Source organism: Euprymna scolopes, chromosome 6, assembly GCF_053919585.1.
Source record: "Euprymna scolopes isolate OS-2025 chromosome 6, ASM5391958v1, whole genome shotgun sequence".
Lineage (NCBI taxonomy): Eukaryota > Metazoa > Mollusca > Cephalopoda > Sepiida > Sepiolidae > Euprymna > Euprymna scolopes.
In genome coordinates, this window is record NC_136487.1 from 111708242 (window position 1) to 111727755 (window position 19514).

Genomic DNA, 19514 nt, shown 5'->3' on the forward strand with positions numbered 1-19514 from the left:
TCTTATTTGAAAATTCCAATATTTCAAATTTAAATTAAATCTGATCAATATTCACCGTGAAGCAAACAAAATTCCTCAAATTTCAATTTCTTCTTAAGACTATTTTAAACATGTTCTAGAATCAAAATCACAGAATGAATTTTTATCAAAATTGGAATAAGGATTCAAGATATAAAGTTTAGTATCATTTGATTTTAATCTTTGTAAGGGGATATAAAAGTGGTTCAAAATTGTTCTGTTTAAGAAATTAATTTTACCTGTCCTGAGACTGGGTACTCTCTTAGTTGTTTTATAAAATAGAATTTTATCATTTGTTCAATTTTTTAATGAACAGTGCAATAATTTTTCAGTTCAAGTAGCCTCCGTCACAAATCATCTGGAATCTTTGTAAAAATGTTTTTTTCTTTAAAATCTAATCACTTTTAATTATGTTTCTCATCAATAGAGGAGTATTAAAAAAAATGTTTAGATTATTCGTAATCTAATATTGATAAAAGTTAAAACTAAAATGTTTTTTGTTTCAGTATTTCTGCTTCTTTGTAGCAAGAGCAACCCAAGCATGTCTGCTCCCCATTTCTCATGACAACCTTGGTTTCACAGTAATAAGAATAGTATAAAAATTAGTGTTTTCTGCTATAACGGAGAACCCGTTTTTAAATCCATCACTTGTAATATTGTAAATCATCAACCAAATGTTCAAGTAACAGACCAGAAACTAATGATTCTATTTGCATTTTCAGAACTTCTGTATCTATCACCATTCAGTGGCATGATAAAGCATAGTGAACTGCACTTCCACCAATCATAAATACTCGTAGTCACAGATTGTCTGCACCTCAGAAAATCTCCTTTAAGTGAAAATCACAAGTTTATAAAGCAATTTATTTATAGCTGCATCCACCTCAATCAGATTGAGCCAGCTTCCTTCCTAGCATCACATATCAAACGAGTGATTTAGTATTCTTTGGTGATTTATTTAACAGAAGGGTCTCCAAATCCTACTCTAAGTTTTTAATTGACTCATAACTGAATTTTGAAAATGGCATTCATTGTGTTATGAATTCAAACAAGTTTGAAAAAAAACTTCAAGTCTTTTTGTGAGAATTCTTTGCAAAGTTGTTACCAGAGAGGAGGAAGAAAACAACAAAATCTTACCTCGTGCTTGTGTAGGATTTGACAGGCTCATTATGTGTTGTATCAATGACAGGAGTATCGAGCCGTCCCACAGAATTGCTGCCTCCACCTCCGCCACCACCAAAACCAGGAGACCAAGGACCACTTCCTGTGCCACCTTTGGTCTTCATCTTGCGCAGTTCTTCAGCTTTCTTAAGCATGTGGTCCCGAGCTTCTTTCTCTTGGGTCTAAATAGAATATAATGTAAAATGCGAAAAACTAACAGGACTATTCATTTGTTTTATCTGCTATCATTTCTTTGTTTTTTCTTTTTGTTCAATAAATCTTAAAAATTAGAAAATTACAGTAAAACAATATGAAAATTGGTTTGTGTTGATTAAATAAAAAGAAAAGTAAATAATGAACACCGATCTCTCGTTACCTGTCTTACGGCCATGAACACTCGTTCTTCATGGGAATCCATTTCAGTGAATGTTCGGATTTGTGCAATATTTACATTTTCTCTGTAACCAAGGGCAACAATTTCATCAAAGGCAAAGATGAGAGAAAAGGCCTGATCAATTATTTCACTCTCATCCATATTGCGACAATATTCAGGAATCTGGAAAAAAAAAAATAAATAAATAAATAAAAAAATATAAACAAAAAAACACTAGCTTTTAGATCTATTGTTTTTAATGCTTTGAAATGGTTTAGGAAAAAAAAACTTTGAATAAAGAATTTACATGCAAATATATCTTTTGCAAACATTGTGAAACAAAAAACTTCAGTTGCTTCTACAAGTGTCAGTCACCAACGTACGTAAAACTTTTACAATTAAACTAGTTTATATCCGCACCTTCAGCAATGTTCAAAATCGACATAACTGTTGGTACAGTCAATTTCCATATTTACTTAACATCTACTGATTTATAACTGATACAAAAATATGCTATTTAGTATTTCCATGAAAGAGTAAGTAACTATGATGAATCTATGTACTTTTTACATTGGCAAAAACACTAGAAATTTTGTTTTTAAGTAAAAACAATTCGTTTTGAATTAATACCAAATACACTTTATGCCTATTTTTTTTTTTTTTTTGTTTAGATCATAAAACAAATATGGTTACAGTAAAAAAAAAAAAATCATGTAATTTTTTTTTTAAGTAATCATTTTTTTTATTTATTAATTTCTTTATATTTATAAAACACATATCAATTTTAACAATTTTAGTCGTTTATGTAACAGTTTTAGTCCTTTAAACTTAAGTGCTGATATTGTAAAAAACTACTACCCTAGTAATGTGTACTCTGTCTATTCCTTTTTTGTCAATCACAAATTTCTATTTGTATAGCAAGACAAATTCCAAAAGCAATAACTTTTACACAGTATACAGGTTGAATCAATTAGAAAAATATGGTTGTGTTTACGTGACAAAGATACTGAAAGGGATAATACAAATAATATTAGAGATTATTACTAGTAAAAAAAGACTTCTTCGGTCAGAGTTGAAGCTTGATTCATAATCAGTTTGTTTTCATCTCTATATAAATAAAATGAACTCATTTTTTCTCGTCGGATTTTGACCTTAATAGGATTAAAAATCAAGATATTTCATGCAAATATAATATGCACAAACGGCAGAACAATATCTGAGGTGTGTTATAGGCTTATTATTTCTCAAATTCTTCGATAATCTTAGATTTCTATACTTTTTCTGCTGAGAAGTCACGGCAAAAATCGGTTAAGATCAATGGAAGTGGTAAAATATTTTCTCTCTAATAAATTCCTCCTCCCCCTTCCACCACTTAACACCATTTGGGGATCGTTCACAAGGAACAGTTGAGAAGAGAACACCGGTTTGGCTTCGTAGTTCTTTCATGTGAAGTTATTTAAAATCACTAAACTAAGCTGCAGTGCTCTGTGGCGTAGTGGTTAGGGTGCTGGACAATTCACATTATATTTTCACGTTCGCGCCGACCTACCGTAGTCGTCTTTTTTTTTTTTTTTTTTTCCCTAAACAACTGGAATGGACTTTTCTTGGTGGCCGAACTGTTAACGTTGTAGATGTTTTTTTTTTTTCACACTTTATTTTCCTACTTTTACTCATGACTCTGAGTTTGATCCTACCTACTTTCCTACCATAACATTTTTTAAAACTCCCCCCCCCCGTCCCGGAAACAACGCCGGGTACCCCCGCTAGTTTATTGAATAAAGAATGCAAGCATTCTCAGATTACATACCACTTTAGCAAAGAGTCGAAGAGTTTCCAAATCTTCAAGGATATTACTGGCTTTAGTTGTGATGAGAAGCATGTAAAGTTTTTCAAGTGGCTGGTACACATAACGAACACTTTCTGTCTCTACAAAAGTGTGTTGTTTTCCTTTACTCATCAATTTGGGAAATGCAGCCAAAAGCCCTTCAATCCGAGCTCGAGTCATTTCAACAAATTGTCGGGAAATGATAGCTGAAAAAAAAAAAAAAAAAAAAAAAAAGGAAAAAAAGTTGTTAAAACTGAAATATTTTAAAAATCCACTGTTAAATGAATAAAGTCTAATTTTATTGAAGCAAATACTAAGAGAGAAAAGAAGGAAGAGTCTTAAAGTGCAGATGGCACTACCTTTAACCTATATCTCTTGTAGGAATTACATTATTATTATTACTGGTCGAGGGCATCTGCTTCCTATCTCTGCAAAACTATTTTTTATTTTGGCACATTTCAAAGAGAAACTCAAATCAGTTTGGGAATTATTTTAGACATGTAATCATGAATGCACCAAAAATTCACAATTAATGCTGAAGACTTGCAAACTATTGGGCCACTCCGACAACTGGTTTTGTATTAGGTTGGTGCAAAAGTTTTCTCAGTTTATAGAAGGGGTATTTTAAACCATTGTAATTTATTTTGTGAATGTTTTTATTGCTTAAACATATCACCATGATTAATTTATCACTTTTTCTCTCAGATTACTAAAGCATTATTCATATTTTTCTGCAATATTCTCACCCATGTTGACCCCAAAACGAGCTCCTTTAGTTAACCTAAAAATAAACATAACGCCTTTCCTTAAACAGCTGTACTAACAAAAGATCTCCTAGGAGAATTTGGTTAGGAAATCTTGCCCATTTCTGCATATTTTCCTAAACTAGCTCCCTCAGATTATCACTTTAGTGTCTGAAAAGATCTGTCTGTTGATCTGTCAGCATCAGACGACACCATTCGACCGTTGCTGTCAGCATCATAGACAGTCTTAACATTGCTCTGTCAGTGTTCACAATAGCCCAACTACTGTTCTATTAGTCCACAATGACCCAACTATTGTTCTATTAGTGCCCATGACAGTCAATTAAAATATTAAACTATTTTAAAGTTTTTTTTTTTAGATTAAATTAACTGGCCACTTAGCATCAATGATCGTAGTTTGTACAGGAATGATATAAGGGAGCAAATCACAAACAAAACTGTAGAACAATATAAAAAATTTAAAAAAAAAAAAAAATGTACGCAAATTTATAATAATTATCACTGGAAAAAAAACAAACAAAAAAAAACAGTATTATAACTTGATTGCAAAAATATGTTAAACTTGAACCTTACCTTTCCCAGTTCGATTACACACAGCTGCTGCCAAGAGAACCTAAGAATAAAAAATACAAAAGTTAGTAAAAGAACAAATAAAAACAAAAACCAAACACCAGAAAATATTTAGTGTTTCTGAGGAGAATATATATATATATATATATATATATATATATATATAAAAAGGTGGGGTGCATAATGCTAAAAAAAAAAAAAAAAAAAAAAAAAAAACTGATCTTTTGTTCATAACTAGCTATTCTGATCTGGCATTGCTCGAGAGTATTACTTTTATTTTAGTTTTGCAACAAAACATTTTTTGGTACTTTTGCACTTTGCACACCAGATTTACATGATGTTGGGTCGGGCTTGACCGGCAATTGACGTAAACTGCTAGAATATGCTGATCACCGATCAAATTTAAAAACACTAGGAAAAAAAAATAAAAATAAAAAAATAACAACCTTTACAAAATACTAATTACAATGGAAAACAAAATTTTTAAAAAAAGCAATAAAATCTAACAACCTACAGTGAGTTTTATGAATAAAAATTATTTTCTTGTTTTAAATACAATCTCTACATAAAAAACTTATCTTGTCTTTGGTAATATTTATGTGGGTGCTTATGCACTTATGTTATCGTGCTATTTTTTCAAATAGTATTTTCGAATTAAATTCAAGTTTCACAATCTTTTTTTTTTATTTAATTTTTAGGTGAAAGTACAGAATAGTTAACAAAACACCCTTCCCTCCTCATGTTAAGAATGGGTTTCTAAATAATAACATTATTTCAGCCTGGTAGCATAAGTGCACAAGTATCTTATTTGTTTTTATATATATATATATATATATATATATATATATATTTTGACGACTAAAAAACACAATTCTACCTTAAGTACAAGTAAGAAGTTATAAATATCATAACAAAAACTCATTTTCATATTTTTTTTAAGCTTTTATTACATTGTACTAAAAGCGTTAAAAACAACAAAATAGTTTTGGCTCCGTATTCTTTGGAAATCAAATTTGAAAAACTTGAGAATAATTTTTTTTAAATTGACAAATTCAGAATAAAAAAATGCAACTTTTACATTTTGAAAGCAGAAAAAAACAAAGTTTATTTTTAAGAGAATACAAACGAAACTTGTTAATACAGACTGTAGGCAGCTCAGCGCTGGTCAGCATATTACCGCATAGTGAGCCATTTTCCCCGTTAAATTCTATATTCTGTAATTTCTTTAAAAGATAACATTTTAAAGAAATTTCCGCACAATTAATAATTATCAAATATTTACATATTATACCTGAAAATAATTCTGAAACTTATTTATATGAAAATGGATGATATACCGATTTATCTTATCAATTTTGAAATATTCTTAGTCAACTTTGCTCAGTTGTAACTTTGCTTCCTGTGGTTGTAAAAATATAAATCAAAGTCCAGTAGAGATGGACTTCTATGGTCCTGTAAAATTTCAGTGATATCCAATTAAATTTGACCCACGCATGTGTATCCAATTGTAACGTATGAAATGTAAACATTGGAAAAACAGTCTCCCTTTTTGCTGTCGTCAATTTTTACCGTTTTTTGATTTTTAACTTGGAGCATAAAAACATTGAACACATAAAAGAAAAATAAATTAACATCATTGGAATGCTTATTCTATTCTCTTTTCATCAATATAATTCTTTTAAAAATTGACCAACAAATAAAAAAGATATGACTTGTTGAAGCACATTAGGTATGTAACATTGCCAATGTCCACGAAAATACAGCATACGCTTGTAATGCTAAATATTCGCTATTAAATAGTGCTTGAACACAGTTTCTATCTTTATTTACCTTTGTATTACAAAGCATTAAGTTTGAGATGTATTTGCGACACGAAAAAAAAAACAATGTTCATTGTCTGTTATTCTTTTTCAAAAAAATATTCTTTTCCTCTCCATAATTAAAACTTAAGTTTTCTAAATAATAACAAAAATAAAATGAATACTTTATGTTCATAAGTTAGTTGATGATATTTACAGATTTCTTGTGTGCATCTTTGCACACAAAAATTCTCATGTTTATATGTGGCTGTCACTACTTCCATTGTGTATAGAAAGTTTTTATCCAATTCTTTTCAAATTTTAGGATAAAAGAAATTAATATATTCACTATTAAATAGCGTTTAAACACAGTTTCTATCTTTAATTATCTTTGAACTACAAAGCATCAACTGAGATATTCTAACTTTGACTGAAAAGACGTACATGTTGTGTTCAAATTCCATAGCAAAAACAATTCTTTTTCCTGATTAGCTAAAACAATTAGAAATGTTGTCGATGTGTACAACTTCTGCTTCGAGTATTTATGTGAACATACCCCGACTACTTATTTGCAAAAAGTGATCTACCGCCGGCGGGCATACTATGCTGACAGGTTTTGTCGTTAATAGTTGGATTTAAATAGTGATTTCTTTGAATATACAAATCACAACAAAAATATTGAAATACCATTTTACAGTAAATTTTATTGTGAATCCAGTTATATAAGTTTTATTTTGATGGAGGTAGGAGAAACGTACTTATTACTGATTTAAAAACTATGAGTGTCAAATTAAGTAGCAGTGTGTGCCTTGTACAGCGCTGAACATTATGGTGTCTAGTATTGCTAATTATATACAGAGATGAATTTAATGAAAAAACCCGAAAAACATTGTCTGATCATATTTAGTCTAATGTCAGTTACAGAGAACGTTTGTCAGCAGAGTGTTATCACTGTCGACGAACGAAAGAGTCTATTAGGAAGTGAAAGCTGTAAAATGTTCAACCAAATATGATCATTACATGTTGGTATGTATTGGATGTCTTTTAGAATTTGACTTCCAATCTATGACCAATTTATCCTTTTTCTCATATCCAGTAACATTTTCATTAAAAATTGACTAATTACTTACCCAATAATTGTAGATGTGTAGACATTATTTTGCATTTGTAATCAACATAGCATTATCATTAGATAATAATTTCTATTGATTAACGAATGAAAATAAACAATATCTGGAAAATTCTGTTATTGAAAGAAATATCTGGTTGGATATATTATGTAATCGATAAAATCAATTTAAATAGCAAAATTTTGTTTTTAAAGAACACAGATGGAAAATTTCCATAAGTGACAAACGAACGATGTTAAATGTAAAAATGGGAAAAACAAAAAAATAAAACGCGAATGTGATGGAAAAAGAAAACAGAAAAACGAACTTTAAAACTTCTTTAAAAAATCTGACCCCCCCCCCCAAAAAAAAACACTGGCTTAAATAACCCTGTTTCAATATTAAAATTTAAAAAATCGAAAAAAAAATAAAAAAGACACCTCACACCACGATTCGAACCCAAAACCTTTAGATAATGAGGCTGCACTCTAAGCAATTGAGCTAAGACGATGTCAACAAAATTGGATCGTTTTTTAAATCATGTTCCAACGCCATTTGCGCATGCGTAGAAGCAAACTTGTCATGAGAGGACGGTTTTTGCTGACCCCTCCCTGTAGAAAACTGATGATTTTAGGGTGAAGAAAGTAATGTTTTTGGCCAATTTTTCGATATTTGTCGGGTGAAGGTTGGAACTTTAAAATGATACCAATCTCGTGAAAATCTGTGACCCGTGTCGAAAGTTTTTGCGAGGCATACAAACACGCATACATACATACACACATTTTCGCTTTTATATATATACTAGTGAGGGGTACCCGGCGTTGCCCGGGTGTTTGTAGGTGTGTGTGAAAAAAAAAAAACAGGTGCCCATAAAAAAAAAAGCCTTGATGACGCGCAGTTGGAAAATAGTAAAGTGTGAAAAAAAACAAAAAAAAAACAGGTGCGCATTTTTGATTGACGTGACGGCGATAGCTATTCAGTAGTTAGCATTTTGTGCGGGACAGTTTTTAATGAGGTCAATGAATGGGTTTATTTGTTTTTAAAAACCCGCTCCCTCGTCTCGAAATGAAAGCTACCGTCTGATATGACGAAGTCGACATTGACCAAACGTTAGATCACTGGCTCTGGGCCTGTGATTAGAGTCGAGTTTCGCTTTTTGTTTATACCGAAAACCGAATGTAACGGGTGCCGATGCAGGAAATGTCGAATAATTAACGTTTGAAAGTCATTAAAATTAAATAGACAGGCGAGCTCCGTGGTTAACTGTGAGATATTACAATTTATAGATGATATAAAAAGTTTTAAGAAGTTGCGAAGCGAGCAAGCGCTTCTCTGAAAGAAGCCTTTTGTGGACATCGAGGAAAAGCGTACATACATACATACATACATTTTCGCTTTTATATTTATAGATAGACTAGGGGGGGGTACCCGGCGTTGCCAGAGTGTTTGGAGGGAGTGGGATGTTAATGAAAACCTAAGAATAAGCGAAGTAAAAAAAGAAGACACTTAAGCGGAGGGGGAGGGGAGAGGAAGTATCAAAACATCGAAAAAAAAAAAAAAACTAACGTAAGGCAAACGAACGATGTTAAATGTAAAAATCATAAAAAGAAAACAGAAAAACGAATGTTAAAACCAAAAAAAAAAAAAAAAAAAAAAAAATGTGAAAAATAGCTTAAATAAACCTGTTTCGATATCAAAATTTAAAAAATCGGTGGGTACCTGGGTGTTTTTGGGTGTGTGTGGTCGATCGGGGGTGTTGATGAAAACCTAAGAATAAGCGAAGTAAAAAAAAAAAAAAACAGAAAAACGAACGTTACGTGAAAAATGGCTTAAATAACACTGGTTCAATATTTAAATTAAAAAAAAAAAAAAAAAAAAAAAAAGACATCTCACACCACGATTCGAACCCAAAACGTTTAGATAATGACCCAACGCTCTAACCAACTGAGCTAACACGATGTACATGAAATTCAGTCAGTTCTTCAACTATTTAAAGTAAATCAGGTCATGACGTCATCTGACGCATGCGTAGAACCGCTCGTCATCATGAGAGGACGGAATTCATTTTGTCATAGGATGGATATTCTAAGTTTTGGAGATTATTTTTATTTTTTTTTTTTTTTAAACAGTATTCTTACACACGAACAAGTTTTATTGAAGAAAGCAATTAGATTTTAAGAGAATCTTATATTCAATTAATGAAATTGCTTATTTCAGTGAATTTGCCAATTTTAATAGACAATATTGTAAAATATATAAATTTAACCATGAAAAACAAAGACTTCAAGCTATATATAATTTTCAACTTGATGTGAACCTATTCTGTGGGCGACATTTATGAAAGTACATATGTATATTATAGCCGAAAATATTAGAAATTATAAACTTATATTTTTACATTTCTAAGTACACACCCAATATATTTAGCATTACAAGCGTATGCTGTATTTTCATGGACATCGGCAATATTAGATACCTAATATGCTTCAACAAGTCATATCTTTTTTATTTGCTGGTAAATTTAAAAACAAATTATATTGATGGAAAGAGAATTAAATAAGCATTCCAATGATGTTAATTTATTTTTCTCTTATGCGTTCAATGTTTTTATGCTCCAAGTTAAAAATGAAAAAACGGTAAAAAATGACAACAAAATGGGAAACAGTTTTTTCAATGTTTACATTTTATACATTACGTTTGGATACATATGCGCGGGTTTAAATTTGATTGGACATGGCTGAAATTTTACAGGTTATATAAACATAGAAGTCCATCTCTAGGTGTGTCAGAATTTTGGGGGAATTTTTGACACCCCTAACACAAAACTACGAATAAAATATAAAAAAATCGTAATTTCTCTTTTTAAAGTAGGTTGTTTATTTTCTTTACGAAATATACTTCCAAAATAAACTATTAAAGTTGTTTAAAAAATAATAGAAATATTTTTTATTTTTTTAAAAACAGTGTTTACAAAGTGCCTGTGCACGTTCATGCAGCCATTTTTTTTTACGTAATGAAATCAATTTAATTTTACAAGTTAAATTTTTTTCAATTTCAATTTTTAAAATCTATCAAAGTTTTTCTAATGGTTCAATTCTTACGATATTTTCAGGTTCAATGTGAAATTTTATGCTCTTTCCAATAAACTGAATATAATATTCTTGACAAGTGTCATCTTTTTAAATTACCCCCCCCCATTTTGAAATGTCTATTAAAATTAAAATTTTTCAGTGACACATTTTTCATGCACTTACGCGTATGTGCTGTTTTTACGTTTTCTAACCCTTTTATCCCTTCGTATTTCAAAACAGAAAGAAACACAAGAAAACATCAGTTTGGTAACACCGGCTAATGGCAGTCTTTTCAAATGGTTATTTAAAATAATTCTTTTAATTAAAAAATAAATACATGGAATATAAGATATAATAAATATGGATAAATTCTCATAAATGAAGAATGGAAGCATCCATTGATTAGTATTTTATATAGGCATGTGATTTTTTTGAATTTATATATATTTATTATATTTAGATTAAGTTAAAATTCATTGAATTTCATTAGATCTTTTATAAAGAAAACCGATTTAAAAAAAAAAAAAAAAAAGAATATAGTATATTTTTCGATAAAACCTTTTATTAAAGGTTGGTCTTTGCTCGTTTTATTGAAACAAAAAATTAGGGTTGAAATTACATTATTCATATTGTTATAAGCTTTGAAAGATGGCGAGTATATTATTCACTCCTTTTTTAAATGGCGACTTCTGATACTGCTAGTCCATTTCTACTGGTGCTTGATTTTTTTTTTACGACTACAGGAAGCAAAGTTACGACCGAGCAAAGTTGACGAAGAATATTTCAAAATTGATAAGATAAATCAGTATATATCATCCATTTTCATATAGATAATAGTTTCAGAATTATTTTCATGTATAATATGTAAATATTTGATAATTATTAATTGCGCAGAATTTTATTTAAAATGTTATCTTTTATAGAAATCAAATCCGCTTACAAAAAAACGGTCGCTAAGCGCGTCATGCGCTGAGCTGACTAAAGTATTCTCTTAAAAATAGAAAACTGTTTTACTAGACTAGTCATTTTTTATTCTGAGTTCGTCAATTTAAAAAAATTATTTTCAAGTTTTTCGAATTTGATTTCCAAACAATACTATTTTGTTGTTTTTAATGCTTTTAGTACACATGCACTAAAAGCGTTAAACAACAAAATGTACTAAGTACATGCGTTTAACTTCTTATTTGTACTTAAGGTAGAATTGTGTTTTTTAGTGGTCAAAAAAAAACAAATATATAACAAATAAAAAGGTACTTGTGCACTTATGCTACCATGCTGAAATAATAACATTTTTTTTTTTTTTTTTACACAGTGATCACCACTTATCAAGGCCCGGAAGCCACTCAGGGATAAGGGTTATTGCAAGTACATAAAGTCAGTGAGGAGATTTGCTGAAGTGTTTACTTAAGGGGGCGGTTCATTAGGAATTTGTTAACATTGGACTTGAAGACATCCAAATTGTAGTCCGGAGGGAAGCAGGCAGACGGAACAGAGTTCCACAGGCGTGCAGTTCTAAGAAAGAAGCTTTGTTCATGGAATCCGCGTTTTGATTTAGGCACAGATATAGAGTGGGGGAAATTTTTCACAGTGGATTCAGCTAGACGGGTGTTTCTCGTGAAAGATTGGCGAGGGGGGACCAGAGATTGGAGTTCAGACGAGCATCTGCCATGGAAATAACGATAAAACAAGGACAGGCTCGCAACGTCTCTTCTGTGGAAGAGAGGTTGCAGGGTAGAGAAAAGGGCATCCCCCACTAAGCCACGAAGTCTATTTTGTACTCTGTCAAGGCAGGATAGGCTGTTTTTAGCAGCTCCTGCCCAGATATGGCAACAGTATTCCATCCTTGGACGTACTTGGCTTTTATATAGATAGAGAATTGCATCAGTAGTGAGATATCTTCTGGAGCGGTAGAAGGATCCCATCATCTTTCCAGCGACCTTGGCAACAGACTTGATGTACGTGTTCCATTTCAGATCAGGAGTAAAGGTTAAACCCAGAAGCTTGTCAAAACACGGAGCCTCACCCAGACGAGAGCCATCCATCACAATTGATGCCAGCTGGGGATCAGAGCGTTGATAATGTAAGGATAGGAGTTTGGTTTTGGATGCATTTAAGGTAACCAGCCACATCTTCCCCCACTGAACCACGCGCTCGAGATCAGAGGAGAGAGAATCAGAGAGAACTTTGTCATTTACAGCCTTTGATGTGTTGCCGTAGATGGTTGTGTCATCAGCATAGATGTCAACGAATGATTTAAGTATGTGTTTAGGGAGGTCATTGATGTAGATCAGGAAGAGAGTTGGGCCCAGGATTGACCCCTGGGGGACTCCAGCATTTATATTGCAGGCCTCCGATTTTTGTCCATCGACCACTACTCTTATGAGCCTATCGGAGAGAAATGATTTAATGATTGAGAAAACATTTCCCGTTATACCGTAGCTGGAAATCTTGTGAAGTAGACCCTTATGCCATACCTTGTCAAAGGCCTTTGATATGTCAAGAGCAATTGCCCTAGAAAGAAAGCCTTTGTCAAGAGATTCACTTATCCTGTGGGATATAACCGTCAGCACATCTGCTGTAGATCTTGCAGAACGGAAACCATATTGTGTGTCACTAAGAAGGTTATTCCTGCTGAGGTGGTTGACTATTTCTCTATTTAATATGGATTCCAGCAACTTACTCATAACACACAGGAGACTTATTGGTCTGTACTGAGAGGGAAATGACTTATCACCTGAATTCTTAAATACAGGGCAAACTGATGAGGTCTTCCAGGGAGTCGGAAAGCACTTCTCCTTAAGGCAGCGCTTAAATAGTTTCGTAAGTATGGGAGCAAGTTCTGGTTGAAGCTTTTTTAACACTATAATTGGGATGCCATCAGGACCAGTTGCTTTACTGGAATCTAGGTTCTTTATTAGCTTGGCGACCTCATGCACGGATATTTGTATGCTACCCAGCTTGTTCTGTGTTATAGGAGGAAATATGGGGAGTTGATGGCCTTCGTCGCATAGGGTAGAATTAGCTGCAAAGTTCTTTGCAAATAGTTTGGCCTTGTCTGACGCTGACGAGATGACCTCTGGTCCATTGATAATGGTTGGTATAGAACGCACACTTCTGTTCAGGATCTTATTTGTTATTTTCCAAAACTGGTGGGATCCAAGCCGCTGATCAGCTACCTTGGATTTAACAGACTGGGCATATAGCTCTCTTGCATTTTTTATTACTCTTTTACAGTGGTTGCTGGCAGACCTGAAAGCAGCTTTAGTTTCAGTGCATCTATTACATTGTTAGCTATGGAAAAAGTGATTTCTGTGCGCGATAGCAGCAGCACATTCTGGGGAGAACCATGGCTGGCTGTTAGGTTTTTGTTGAAATTTTTTAGATGGTATGAATTGGTCTATGCCTACAATTAACCATTCGGTCAGATCTGATACTATAGAGGACACATCCTTTTTTAATATTTTATTTATTATTTAGAAACCCATTCTTAACATGGGGAAGGAAGGGCGTTTTGTTAACTATACTTTCATCTAACAATTAAATAAAAAAGATATTGTGAAACTTGAATTTATTTTTAACTCATTGTAAAGACCATTTTCTTTTTAACTGAGGATATCTAAATATCTAAATTATTATTATTATAATAATAACAACAATTAGGCGGTTCAATAAAGAATTTCATTGCGATGCATTTTGTAAATTTTTACCTTGTTTTCACCTTAATATTTTTCTTTAAAATGACTACCTTTAAAGGTTTTCGAGTATGCTGAAAACGAATATCACATAAATTTTCCGCAAATAAGTAGCTTTTCGGATATTAAGCAATGTCATTTCTTACGTTATTGCTGGTGGTCATCTTGATATGCGCGTTTGTGCAGTTTCTCAGGGTTGCGCTTGTGTGTACCAAGATGGCCACCAGCGATAACATAAGAAATGACATTGCTTAATATCCATAAAACTACTTATTTGCAGAAAATTTAAATGCCATATTCGTCTTCAGCATACCCTAAAACCTATAGAAATAATCATTTTAAATGTTAAGATGGAAACAAGGTAAAAAAAATGACCGTTTTATTTCTTTGTTTACATAATTGAATTTTCAGTAAAACAACAGAATAGAAATGACAAAAATTACCATCAACTGGTGAATATATAGTTGTTGCTTATCAGGATTCCTGGTATCCTGGTACTGTGAAAGTTACATCGAGGATTCATGTAGAGTATGATTTATGGTTGCATCTCAGAAAATAGGGGTATATTTTGGGTCAGATAGAGAGGATTTACAAAATTGAAAATTGGACTGGTCCCCAAATGCATAAGTTCTGGTCGACTATGGGAATTCCCATCTTTTACAGAAATCCAAAATCTATATGAAAAATTTTCTTCGATTTATTTCTGAGATTAATTCATATATACTCCATTCTTTTTCTTTGAGGGAAGTAGTAAATACCGGCCATGAATGCTCTTTAGACATTCAATGACCAAGCCCAAGATTAAGCTCTCCTTTGGTGAGGAGGCAGGAAAATGCCTATTCTCAATAAAGCTATATTTAAATACTACTATAATACTTACTTTTGTTCATAAATAGACACCAACGTATGATACCATGGACCAGTTTAAAAAAAAAAAAAAATTGAAATTTGTACATCTGAATTTATAATTCATGGCTTATGGTAAAGAGATACATCAGATTTGACTGCATAATCAGAAAGAGCACACAATTTTACATAAGAGTGCCAAGTTTCATGAGAATAGCTTGAAAAATAAATAAATGGTGGCGAAATTACTGAATTTCTTGAAATTTGGAAGTTTCGAAAGAAAAATGTCCACAGAAAAGCCTAAATTTTGGCAATTAAAATTCTCATAACTTTTAAACTACTGATGGTATTTGCATAATTCAAACGGTTTTAAGCATCTTTTACATAGATCTTTTCATGCAAGTTGATAAAATAATTATCTAAACAGAAAAAAATCAACTTGTAATGCTAATATAATACAAATCTTTCAATTACATTGAGAATTAATAATATAATATCCATTATAAAGTCAAAGCACTTATGAAAGATTAAAAAGAAAAAACTGAAATCTACAATTATAAAAGTTATGAAACTTTATTCATAAACTTAGCTTTCCCAATACACTACTTGTTATATACAGGCTTTTAATTTGGAGAGTGAGAATAGACATTGTTGGCCTTTTGGGCTGGAGTTGATGACAGTTTGAGTATTTCATTTGACTTAACATTACTTCAAAAAGGAACCACATATAAATATAAAATATATATTTTAAAGAACTTATCTTTGGAGCTGTTTCATTATTTTGAGTTGCTTCAATTATATAAAGAGGGATTTTAAGTGTCCATATATATATAGTTTTTAAAATATAATTATCCACCAACACGTGTTACGTCGTCTACAACTCAGATACATTTTGAATGAATTCAATTATTTATACGAAAGTGCATTTTTACCTAAATGTGAGTTGGTAATAATCGAATTCAGTAAAAAAGTATCGCAAACAAAAAGAAATAAACAACATCTACATAAAGCGGGATACATCCAGCAGTTGTGCGAGGTTTGCCGTGTGGTAGAGGTTTAGGGTTCTTATCATGGGATTCCCATTTCGAATCTCGCTAGATTTAGCCACTCTGATGAGTTGTGGACAACGAATGACATGTCAGTGGATAATTATATTTTTAAAACAATATATATGCCGCTCCCCATTTGAGGGTACCAAATTGGTCAAAGGGAAAAATTATTTCCAACTTACATTTAGGTAAAAATGCATTTTTGTATAAATAATTGAATTCATTCAAAAAGTATTGCAAACAAAAACAAATAACAGATATAGACTTCACATGATCTTCCTCTGAGTTCCGAAATGCAACAGCATCCATCTTCAGATACTATACTTAACTCTAAAATTATATTACAAAGTAAAACCTTATTGTATTCTTCAATAGTGCTTTTTTGTACCAATTTAAATTAGTTTAATCTCTCGAGACATTCAAGTAAAATACACTGATATTTTAAGGGATAAAAAAAAGAGAGAGAGAGAGAGAAAAAGTTGTTTGATACCATGACCACCACAGTCAATAAATGCTAGAGAATTCTTTTTAAAGATTATAGCAGCTACAATATATGGGGTTAGCGTTTACTTTATAAAAAGAAAAATAGTTCATCCAGATATAATCTACATAACTAACTCTTAAAAACGGGTAAATCAATACCTAGTGTAAAAATCAATACTATTCAACATGACAAAATAAGAAAAAGAAGCATACCTACAAATTATATTTGGTTGAACACTTGGCAGAATATAAGTAAAATTATTATCTACAACGAATATAAATTATGAGAATACATTTGTCCATTCAATAAATGAGTAATGATTAAACAAAAGCCATAGAGCAAACAGATTGTCCATGAAAATTAAAATTTTATTAAAAAAAAAATTAAAAAAAAAAAAAAAGTGCAATAAGTTTTATATTTAACTAGTTGTCCAAGGAGTATTTAAGGATATTAATAGGATTTGGAGAATTAAATCTAAATTCTTCCAAATACCTTTTGAAGTTCAAGGGGTCACTAAGTAATTTATTTTTATCAACTATTGTTAAGCAAAGATTAAAATGACTGGCTTCTTTATGAAATGACCAAAATGTTTTCTGATGGACTTAATTTTATCAAGATTTTATTTCATTTTTAACTGACAAATATAACTGATTAATCGTAAAAAACTTTTTAAAAATACATAACATAAAGGTATCTATGTATAGTTATTAAAATGGCTGACTTGTTTCTGAATAAACTGAAATGCATATTTCTTCATTTCATAATGAAGAAATCATTAAATAGTATTTTAAAAATTCATTAAAATTCTTTTTTTTTCTTTTTAAAAAAGATTTTTCACATTAAAGATGGAAAAAAGAAATTCTATGCCATTGTATTAATATTTACAATTTTAGGAATAAAGGAAGATTAAATGAAAAAATACTACTAATAAATATTCAAGGCTTTGTGCATGGTTAACAAATAAGCCTGAATATAATATTCATGCTTATCTGTTAACCATGCACAAAGCCTTGCAAACAATTTTTAAGATAAATTTGTTAAGGTAAAAAACATGAAAACGTTTTGGAATTTCGATTTTTTTTTTTTTTTTTTTGACTCATACTTTTTTTATACATACCCAGTTGTCAAACAATACCATATTAAACAGCAATGAAATATACTTGAATGAACGTCGTTTACACATCTGAATATTATGATATAATAGTGAACCAAGAATCATTGTAGACATAGGTTGAATTCATTCAAGATATCAGAAGTTGTCCTCGTTCATCTGAACAGGTTGATCTTAGGACCTTTTATTTTTCTGATCTTCAAAAACAACCTCCTTGATGAAATTATGTCTTATTTGCTCATGACACTATCCTCTATTTTCTATGTGGGTAAAATTAATGCACACATACCAAAGCAAATGACTTCATCTTTAGAAAATGACTGCCAGTCTGGTTGAATGGAGACAAATGAATGGTAACATTTAATGCTACTAAGACAAAGCTTTTTCCTTTAGCAATAAGAAATCTTTCCAACCACCAATTACCATGGTTAATAGTACCATATCTAAAAATGTAACATTCAAACTCCTTAGCCTAATACTTACAGGTAATATGAATTTGAATAACTACATAAAAGATACTGCCAAGGTTGCTGTAAAGAAAGTGAACATACGTTTACCATGCTAAGAAACTTCTCTCACACCTGTCACTATCTTATATCTCTGCAAAGCCACTATCTGCCAATGCATGAAGTATTGTTGCCACATCTGGCCTGGTGCACCAACCACTAGTTTATCCTTCTTGGATAAAATGTAAAATCGAGTCTCTAATCTAACCAAGTTCCAACCTCTGCCCAATCGCTGAAATGTTGCATATCTGAACTAGTTTGTGGTCTTTGGGCCAAGATCAAAGTGTAGTATCTGTTCCGGCAGATACTGCCAGCAAAGACCATATGTGGGGCGACCCCACATATAAGACCTTGGTCAATGTAGGGGTAACCCTTCATACCAATTGTCACTATCCAGCTCCCCTACTCCCCGGGGAGTTGTTCCCCATTTCCCCTTCAGTCCTCACATTAAAAATCGGCCTTGTGCCTAATTTGCTCGGTGGGGGAGCAAATAAATACCATCTGTTCCGGCAGATACTGCAAGCAAAGACCATATGTGTGGGCAACCTCACATATAAGACCTTGGTCAATGTAGGGGCAACCCTTCATACCAATTGTCACTATCCAACTCCCCTACTCCCCGGGGAGTTGGTCCCCATTTCCCCTTCACTCCTCACATTAAAAATCGGCCTTGTGCCTAATTTGCTCGGTGGGGGAGCAAATAAATACCATCTGTTCCAGCAGATGCTGCAATCAAAGACCATTGCCCTTGTGGCAATCTTTTGGTCCATGTAGGGGCGACCTTATACATCAAATGGCCTTCAATATCCAGCTCCCATTTCCCACCTCTCAGGAGCTGGTCCCCTTTTCCCTTACCCCCCCCCCCTCTATCCACATTAAAAAACGGCCTTATGTCTAATTTGCTCAGTGGGGAAGCAAATAAATACAGCCCCGATGCTGCTCTGGAACCCTCTCAATGTAAATACACTCGATAATCAGCTAAATTCCACTCTTTCACTGGAGAGAACTTAAGATGCTGGAAAAATGTTCTACTTTAATAAATTTTTCCTCAAACTGCAAAACTTTGGAATTCCCTCCCTGCTTCCTGTTTTTCTGATTGTACCAACATACAAAAATTTAAATGTAATATGAACAGA

At 32.1% G+C, this 19514-nt stretch overlaps 1 protein-coding gene across 1 annotated transcript in view; it reads right to left on the minus strand.

Moving 5' to 3' along the window:
* The window catches only part of LOC145277871 (coatomer subunit delta-like), a 49511-nt gene that overhangs the window by 21280 nt on the left and 8717 nt on the right, over window positions 1–19514 (minus strand). Inside the window, exons 2-5 of the mRNA XM_080129839.1 lie at window positions 4715–4754; window positions 3360–3583; window positions 1556–1735; window positions 1156–1361 (exon numbers count right to left, since the gene is read on the minus strand). Of these exons, the coding sequence (XP_079985965.1) occupies window positions 1156–1361; window positions 1556–1735; window positions 3360–3583; window positions 4715–4754 (650 nt within the window). The remainder of the gene's footprint in view (window positions 1–1155; window positions 1362–1555; window positions 1736–3359; window positions 3584–4714; window positions 4755–19514) is intronic.